The following is a 9,530-nucleotide window of genomic DNA, read 5'->3' as shown; positions in this document are numbered from 1 at the left end:
GAGGAAAGAGACGCGGGAAGAGCCTCAGGGCAGAGAAGAATATTTGCAATAGTCATTTTGGAAAATGGCAGTCGGGCCTCGCCAGGAAACAGCAAAGGATCACCAGTTAGCACGGAGGGCTCAAATGAGATCAAAGGCCATGAATCTGGAACGCAACGTAGCTGATTTTATGGCATGCAGTGGACAGAGCCTTCCTGGTCAAAGGGTATGCAACCATGAAATGCTTCCCCAGTGAAAATCAGACTCCATTTCTAAGCTCTAAGTATTATTACAACATTAGTTAGATAGACATTCTTTAACAGCTATTCAACCCACCACCCCTTAACCTTGAATCACTCCATCTAAGGTAAAATCGGAAATCAGACAAATCAGGTTTAAATTTTTCCCCCTAACTGAGACACTTCATGAGTATATTTAAATGTCTTGGACAATGACCAGAATAATAACCTCAGTAGCCATCACTACTCAAGTGTATTCGGTAGAAGAGTTAGTGCTGAATATTTTAAAACTCTATTTAGAAAAATCGCATCGACCTAACTCATTTTATTGGACAACATAAAATATACATGGATATTATGGAAGAACAAAATCTAACGAAAATGTGAAGCTGGCCTGCCAATTCTGGAATGAACGCCACAGAAGGAAAGACGACGACCAACTGGCGTTTTAACAAGGAAGGAAATGGCTTTATTAAAGGGATTTGCAATTTGTCCAAATGACAAATAGTTAAAGTGCATATGGGTTATTTATATGGATAGAGTTTCTTTCTTAACTCATAAACTCTTTCTATCAGAAATTACTAAGGATTATAGTCGAACATTTTTAATAATTCTATATGTATTAAAGATATATGCTTGAGTCATATCTTGGGAATATTATATAAACATATATTTGGAAAAACAGACTGTGGTTTTGTATAATAAAGAAAAACTACAGTACTAACCACCACCATGGACCACACTTTTAGCATCTTATACGAATCTAGAAATGTAATTGGTAACTCAAAAATGGAAAAATAACGTTTGTTTTCAAAGTGATGCAGTGAAATGTACCTTTGAACAGGGCAGAACATAAATTTACAGAGAAAAGAAATCAACTTTATTAAAGACAGTATTTGGAAAATAAAAGCAGAATGTATAAAAACGACACCCCCCTCTCCCCCGCCCCGAGGCGTCCCACATGCCTGCTTCCCTGGCCTGAGTGAAGCACAGCCTCTCAGCAACTTCATCCTCCCGAGGCTCAAAGGTGATGTCGCCTCTTCCACCCTGGCAGAGGGCGGGTCCGGAGCAGCAGCCACTGCATGAGGAGCCCAGGAGGGGAGGGACTCGGAGGCTGCAGGCCTCCCTCCGCCGGGAAAATCCGAGGCTGCCTCTGCTGCCTGTTGCAGGCCCAGCTCTGGTCCTCAGTCAGGGCTGGGCAGCGTGCTTACACGGTTGCAAAACACTGCTTCGTACTCCCCTGGCGCAGGGAAGAGACAGCCCGGCGGAGATGGCCCATTCCCAGCCGTTGCCCTTGGTGTGGTCTGCCCTCCAACCTGTTAGAGTCACGCTCATTTCCTTTCTCCTGCAGTTTTCATTTTCTCTTAATGTTTGATTTTAATCTAGCTTTCCCTCTCCTTGAATTAGACACCACCGCTTTTTTCAAGGAAACATCAAGGAAAAAAATTTTTTCACATGACAGAAATAAGATAATCGCCCAAAAGAGTAACACGCTTTTGTCAGTGAAGCGAAAAATATAATTTCCTGAAAAAAAAATTTGTGAAATAGGAATTTAAAAGGCAGAAAGTGAGAAAAATTGATAATAAAATCCTGATCCTGAAAAGATACTCTTGCTGTGAACGCATTTGAAATATTGGTGAATAAAACTGTGTAGGATTTCTTCGTCTTAGAGGTTTCATGTTAAAGGTATCATTTTTAAAGTACTAAGGTCAGCCCTGTTCAAACATTAAAAATTACAATTGAATGTGATCTGGCAGCAATATTTAAAACAGGTAAGTTCTTTACAGCTGGGGTCCCCAACCCCCAGGCCACATGGCCTTGTTAGGAACCGGCCGCACAGCAGGAGGTGAGAGGCAGGTGAGCAAGAGAAGCTTCCTCTGGATTCGAAGCCAAAGCCGCTCCCCAGTGCTAACATGACTGCCTGGGCTCCACCTCAGACCGGTCCCTGGTGCCAAAAAGGTTGGGGACCACTGCTGCAGGACCTCAGACCATGCATGTTTTATACAAATAATCAGGCGTGCTGCTTTTTAAAGAAATCACATAGGTTATACTCATAAATCTCAGTTACTTTTGGACTTCAATTCTTGACCGTATCCATGTTTTCCTTCCTTTATGCAGGCAATTTTCACCAAAATCACAGGGATTCAGAGAAACTGGAGAATGACGGAGTAGCTCCTGGTTCTGTCACAAACCAACTGCACTCCTGGGTGGGGAACACCCTCGTGGTTTGTAAAATGAAAACACTAACGCTTCCCGATGTGGTTATTATGAGAATTAACTTGGAGAGCAAAGGCCCTGACTCATAGCAGATACCCCATCAACGTTAACCTCCATTCCCCATTCTTCGTTCTAGGTATGCAGCCTAGTGGAATTCTTCTGGGTCCCAAAGTGTTAGCAAATGAAACCATAGGTGTTTTTACTGCTGAACATTTATCTACGGCTGGCACCTTTTGAGATTCTTTGTTGCCAATGATGGATTCTTGCTCTGTCACCAAATATATTACATTCACACACTGATCAAATTTCAAAAGTTTGAGGAATTTGTGTGCCATCTCTCAGCTCCACACCGCTCAAGAGATATGGCATTCAATGAAGAAGTTTCAGGTGGCCTTGCGGGTGCCTGTCTTGCCTGGCAGTCACATCTTTGAGGCAAGCACAGGTGACGAAGTGATGTCGATGTGACTGAATCAGCCTTTCAAGACATTTGATGATCTCATAGTCAGGAAGAGCAAGGCTAGACAGGTTTAAGCCCAGCATCTGGGAAACCACCTCCCTGAAGTCCACCAGCTGGAATATCAAACGGAAACACATTAACTGAGAGAACAAATGCATCAGCCGCTGCGAAGCCAAAAGCAACAATAGCAAAAAAACTGGAAAACCTGAGTGCGAATGAGATACGTAAGTCACTCTCTTTAGCCTTACCTCTCTCACTCATGAAATAATAAGGCTAGCCCACTAAGTTACCTCTAACGTCCTTTCAGGCACCAACCTTCGGTGACTCCAGAACCATTTTTCTGATGAGCCAATCAATGTGGTGTCGGCTACCAAGTCAATAACCCCAGTTAAGCAACTGGGAATGAGACTCTGACCTCACTAGGGTTTCATCTTCTCCCTTCCGAGGTGGGAATGGCCATATACCTACTTCCCAGGGCTGTTCTGAAATCCAGGTCAAAAGAAATGATGGCTGTGCACGTGCCCTGCATACTTGCAAGTGCTTTACAGATGCTGGTGTGACTGTGCCCATGGGTGATAAGTGCTTATGCACTGGAATGTTAACTGGACAATGAACCTCTTAAGCTAAAGGAAGAACAAATGGCGAGAAAGTATGAGCTGACGAAAAGAGGAGGACTCGTAAATGACGCTCAAATGACATCACACAGACCACCACCTTACAATCCATAACACCGGACTCTCTGAGGCTACAATCACAAAAGGAAAAGTGGGGGTGAGAGGAGAGGAGGTGAGGACCAGAGACAGTGGTTGGCATGTGCCTCACACCCCTTTGAATTCTCCTGGGCTGGTTGGTGATTCTGGGCTAAAGCAAAAGTAGATCAATCGTGGATGTCTGCGCAACACCTCACTAGAGGTACCTTCCATCTTAAAAAAGGTGTGGCCCAACTTGAAGGCAGATGTCACACCCAGGAGAACTGCCTTCCAGATATCCCCACCATGTGCTCATTTGCTTCCCAACCTTCTTTCTATGCAGAGTCCAATTTGGAAAACATAGCATGCTCTCCAGCCTCGTCTCCCTAATGAAAAAGTTTTCCTCAAACTTTTCCGTCTGTTCAAATACGGCTGGAGCTCTTGACTACAGAGCGTGGTCCTTCTGAAAACATTCATTCGTGGTTTGGTCTTCCTCAACTCTGCCTGACACATGAGCCAGAGCAAAAATATCCCAGGATCAGAGTCCACTCTATGCCCTTCTGAGCTTCAAGGAGCGAGACAAAAGCTAAAAGCAACTCGGGTCGGGCTGCCCAGCACATGCTTCTTTATGCCTGACCTCCTGATGTGCTCGCTAGATAAAACTCCCTTCCTTGCAACCAGCGAGTGAATGAGTACTATTTTATGGTTTACATCTGGGATTGGATGGTCATCAAGTCTCAGTGCCACTGTTGGAGATTTGGGACTGTTTCCTGAAACTGATCTCTGCTGGAGGTAAGGTTTATCCTGACCTCTGAGGCTGAAGCCCTGGTAACCATTAGATGCGGGATGATACAAACTTCAGAGGCAACTGGTAAACGTAATAAAAAGAATAAAAATAAAAAATAAAACAAAAAACAACCAAAAAAAGCTCTCCACAACCAGAAACTGGCTGTGCAGAAGCTTTCCGCTGCTTTGAATAGAATGTCTTTTTCTTTCCTACAGTCCATGCCATGAAAATGTGAATTACTTTTCTTGGCAAAGTAAATCACAATGGTTCTATGCCCAAAAGACGCTGGATGGCAAACAGAGATGTTGAAATGATATTGAAAGCTTTGTAAATTGTGTATGAGGAAACGTGAATAATGATCAAGCTTTTGAATCATCCTATCTTTCCTAAATAAGAAGATTTCATCACCAGATTTATACCCACCTGCTTTTCTCTCTTCTCTGCTTCTTCCAGAGACTTCTTCAGTGTCTTTGTCTCGCTGGTCACCAGTTCTATGATGTTCCTGGCCCTCTCTTTATCCTCCTTAGCCTCATGCTCTGTAGTATCCAGTTCTGACTTGACAGACATTAGCTTCTTCTCGGCTTTCTCCTTCATCTTCTCCAGTTTGTCTCTGGATTTATTTAGGTCCTCGATGGCTTTGGTCTGTTCCAAGGTTTTAATCTAAGAAGTCAAGAGAATGCTGATAATTTCTTTGGTATTTATTTAGGAAAACTATATAAAGACACATCAGAAGTCAATGGAATTCACTTTATAACTTTTTTGTGAATAAAGAATGGACTCCGTCCCAGTTATATGGACTTTGCCAAGATAGTTATTGTTTATAAACAACATATCGGAGTGCCATTATTCGGAAAACCAATGAGATAAAAAGGTAGATAGTGTGATTCTGGAATTAAGTATTAAAATAAAGTCTGCTGGTACTTACACACGGACTCTATGAGCTCCTTGGGCAAAAAGCAATTTCGCTTTTTGCCTCCACCAAAGGATCACTGCTGGTTTAGAAATATTAGGAAGAGCGAAATGTCTCCTCTTCCAGTGTTTTACCACAAAGGAAGCCCCACCTAAAACTCCCTCGGCAAGTCTTCTTCACTGCTGTCAGGAAAATCTACATCAGCAACTTTTCAGAAGAAACGTCTTCTGACTTTACCACGGAGGATGGGAGGCAGGAGATGGCCACGCCTTCCGCTGCAGGCTAGGGGGAGGGGGCGTGCCTCTCTCTAAGAAGCTGTCCCAGGGCCTTAAAGCTAAAGCACAGGCATCCTGAAGTATGAGGCACATTCTCTTCATTAGCTTAGTATTTTAAATTACAGCAGATCTGCTTACAAAAATAATTTGAGTAAAAAGTGATGGAATTCTGATACATACTACGACATGGATGAACCTTGAAGACATTATACTAAATGAAGTGAGCCAGACACAAAAAGACAAATATTGTATGATTTCACTTAAATGAGGTACCTAGAACTGGCTAATTCATAAAGGTAAAATGTCGAAGCTACTGGGAGCTGGGGGAATGAGGAGTTATCAGTTAATGGACACAGAGTTTCAATTTAGGATGATGAAAAACTTCTGGAAATAGATAGTGGTGATGGTCACACAATGTTGTGAATGTAGTTAATGCTACTGAATCGTACATTTAAAAAATGCTTAAAATGGTAAATTTTATGTTATATATATTTTATCACAATAAAAAAGAATTCGAGGTAGTTTTGCATAATTAGATACAAAAGTTTTCGACTGACCATTAAAAACATATAAATGAGCCACCACTTAACATCACTGGGAGAGCTATAATCAAAAAGACGGATAACAGCAAGTGTTGGTGAGGTGTGCGGAAATTGGAACCCTCATGTCTTGCCAGTGACAACATGCAATGACGCAGCTACTGTGAAAAACAGTTAAACACAGGGTTGACATGTGACCCAGCAATTCTTCTCTTAGGTATATATCCAAGAGACTGGAAAACTTATGTCCACACAAAACCTATATACAAATGTTCACAGCATATTCATCTACAGCAAAAAGTAAAAACAACCCAAATATCCATCTACCGATCGTGTAAGATTATATATATGCTTTCTTGGGGGTGGTTATGGTTTATTTCAAAGGTGTGTCAGCCAAGATGCACAGAAACCATGGAAGAGGCTTGCTGGAGGCAAAGATAAGCCTTTTACTAAAAAGTTATATGTCCAGGGCGTGACTACACATCACAGCCTGCCCAGCTAGGAATTTATGATCAGATCGCCCAGTGAGATTACTTTTCATATAATCGATCCCTTTTTTCATCCACACAGCCAGGACAAACTAAATATTTCTGGCATTATTGAACAATCTCAGGAACTTAAGGAGCATCCTCAGAAATGATGCAAAAGATATTATACATGAAATTTTATTTCCCTCTCTCAACTTATGCTCAGGAGATAATCCATTCATTTTTTAATTGAGAATTCTGCCTGGGTTTAAGAAATTCTTTAATTATAGCCCTTAGTTTGGGCTTTGAACAGGGAGTGAAGGATACCTAGAGAGTATCGCCTGTAGCCTCAAGTGGTATTATTTTTAAAATAACTGTTTAATAGTCTCTTTGGAGCGAAAATGCAATTCACAGAGAGGATTATTAGAATAAGTACTCAGATAAAGGAGGATAAAGGGGAAGAGTAGGAGGTACATTATTAGTCTTACAGGTTTCTGTTTTGGGTACCTCATATCTTTAATTTTTAGTTAGCCTTCTGCAACGAATCTTTCAATATAGCTATTTTAGAATTTGGAAGCTGTTTGGAGGCTTTCGCATCATAATTAACATACAGATCCCATACTGTTTGTTTGATTTGGTAGCTCTTGCTTTTAAGTGCACTTCTTAAATGATCTTATCTATTCGGAATGTTCTCCATAAGGGCCATTGTAACTCTAAGCTATTTTTCATAAAATTTTGCCATTTTGCTACATTTCTGCAGCTTCTGAGACTGTAGTTCTTAAACATAAAATATGCAGGCCTGCTGGAAGGTGGCACATTCAACTTTTTAGGTAGGAAGGATTCCATTCTTTTAGCTAGGTCTTTGCATTTCCTGGAGCCAAATGAATACCTAAGAGGGCCTATCATAAGAATCTCCTTGAGATGGCAAAGGGTCCAATGACCTTTTAATGCATGGCCCATGCCCACCAAAATTTCTGGCATTTTTGACTTCCAAGATTCCCATTAGCAACTAGTCTTTATTTATTTACATGCAGCCTCCCGCTGGATCCAGTCCAGCTTAAATCAGTTGATCCAGTTGAATTTTGGATCAATTCCAGTTCTTAAATCAAAGCCAATCCAATCTCAGTCCCAGTCCAGTTTTTATGCTGAACTTAGTCCAACTTCGGCCAGAGACCACCAACTCTCAATCAAGAATCTGGGGATTAGGGAAAGGACTGAACCAGCATACACCCCAAAAAATGAAACTGTGGACTGGTTCTCAAAAAATGGAGAATTTGATCTGGAAAACCAGTCATATTGGGGGCTGAACACAAAGAATGCAGAACTCAGAATCAAGAGAAACTTATCAACAGCCCTCGGAAAGGGTGTAAAAAATAACTCAGAAGGGTTTGCAGATAGCATGTCTGTGTTTCTCATTGTCATTATGAATCAATTTTAAACTAACTTATCTCCCTTTAAAACAAAGAGATTCCCTCATTTGCAGAGAAAATATGTGTCAAACAGGGAAGTCGCTGGGGTTGGTGCATTGAATTCAAATTTTGTATGAGCAGAATAGGAGATACATTCAGCCCTTCTGCTCAGAATCAGAAAACATTTACAGTGGGCTCTCTATCAAAGGCAACAGAGCACAGCTTGGAGAGCTAGAAGCACACAAATGAAGTCTTAATGAGAAGAGTTTATAGCCAAGAATTTCTGAAAAACATGAGACTATCACAACCCTAAGAGCTGTTTTCAAGGAGCAAGAGCAAGTAATGGAGCTCTGAGCCAAGTCACCAGGACAGAACTGGGAGCCAGTGGTGGTAACTGGTGGTGGTAACTGGAGTCCTCTGCCTCCTAAATCAAACCCAACAAACAAGATTGCTGAGAGTGGGTGGAGCTAAACTGGTTTCTTGTCCTCCTAAGAAAGAGTTCAGTGAGAGACTGTGCCCCTAATTTTTTCCCAGGGAGACAGAACTGGTCATAAACAAGACTGGTGTGCCACCCAGACTTCTGGAAGGATGAAGCAGGTTCCCAGTGTGCTTTACTTCTGATGGATGCCCTCTCCAGTGTTTGCCTCCTTAAGGGAAAGAATTTCAAAATCTGGTGAACAATTCTCTCTCATGTCATAGGGGTCAAACGCCCTGAAAGAGAAGGCGATTAAATTTAAAATCTGACGCACTGAATCACCCAGAGGAACTAAATTCTCCAGCTGGAGGGTTTTCAAGAGGCTGTAATGAAAACGCAACCCTGCAGGAGACAGGATCCCTGAAGGAGGTGGGACAGCCACATGGGAGAGTCTCCCCATGGCCCACATAGACGCTGTGCTCCTTCTAAAGAGAACCATTAGGATTTAAGGAGCAAGAAAGCAGAGCAGAAATGAAAGGAACGTGTTCAACTTTGCAGTCTGAGCACTCCTCCACTCCTCGACCACTCGATGCCACAGGAAGGTCCCCCTTAAAAGTTTTGCTTGGTGCATACATTCAAAGTAAGGGCATCTCAGAACAGCTCAAGGTCAGTAGATCCACATAGTCAGAGCTGAGTCTAAGATGCTAGATTGGTGGTGGGGGGTGGAATATAAAGAAATGCTGCACTGGCTGGGTTAAAGAAAGTTCTGGAGTGGAGAGGGAGCATGGGGAGATTATCAAGAGAGTTGACAAGCAGGAAAAATCTCTGCTGGTAGCTGAAGAATGGTATTCCCTTTCAATGTTTCCTTGAGAGATGACAATGACAATAACAATGGCTTTCCATTAGTTTTTGGTTTCCTGACTTCTGATTTTTGGCCACAGATCCCTACTAATCCGGAGCCACATGGTACAGGCTAAAAGTTGATAGCTCTCCACCAAATATCTATTCTCCCTTTCTTTCATACTGCCCAGAGGAAACACCCATTTTTCAGGCAGACTTTATCTAAGTGAGGACAAGGACTAAGCTCTAGCCAATGGAGACGTATGAAGTGTTCTATTATTCCTGTAAAGTGGCCTAGAAGGTGTCC

The 9,530-nt window shown here is 42.1% G+C and overlaps 1 protein-coding gene across 5 annotated transcripts in view; it reads right to left on the bottom strand.

Moving 5' to 3' along the window:
• Positions 1–666: 666 nt before the first annotated feature.
• Positions 667–9,530, bottom strand: part of CCDC170 (coiled-coil domain containing 170) — a 79,667-nt gene continuing 70,803 nt past the window's right edge. For 4 of the 5 annotated variants that reach the window (XM_036222737.1, XM_036222754.1, XM_016149150.2 and 1 more), the window contains 2 exons: positions 4,792–5,028; positions 667–3,005 (listed from right to left, as the gene is read on the bottom strand). In XM_036222737.1, coding sequence (XP_036078630.1) covers positions 2,805–3,005; positions 4,792–5,028 — 438 coding nt within the window. In that variant the 3' untranslated portion in view covers positions 667–2,804. The remainder of the gene's footprint in view (positions 3,006–4,791; positions 5,029–9,530) is intronic. The other variant, XM_036222743.1, reaches the window with a different exon arrangement.

Source organism: Rousettus aegyptiacus, unplaced genomic scaffold (assembly GCF_014176215.1).
Source record: "Rousettus aegyptiacus isolate mRouAeg1 unplaced genomic scaffold, mRouAeg1.p scaffold_m13_p_1, whole genome shotgun sequence".
In the NCBI taxonomy this organism is placed as follows: domain Eukaryota; kingdom Metazoa; phylum Chordata; class Mammalia; order Chiroptera; family Pteropodidae; genus Rousettus; species Rousettus aegyptiacus.
This window is presented reverse-complemented; position numbering and strand designations above follow the sequence as displayed.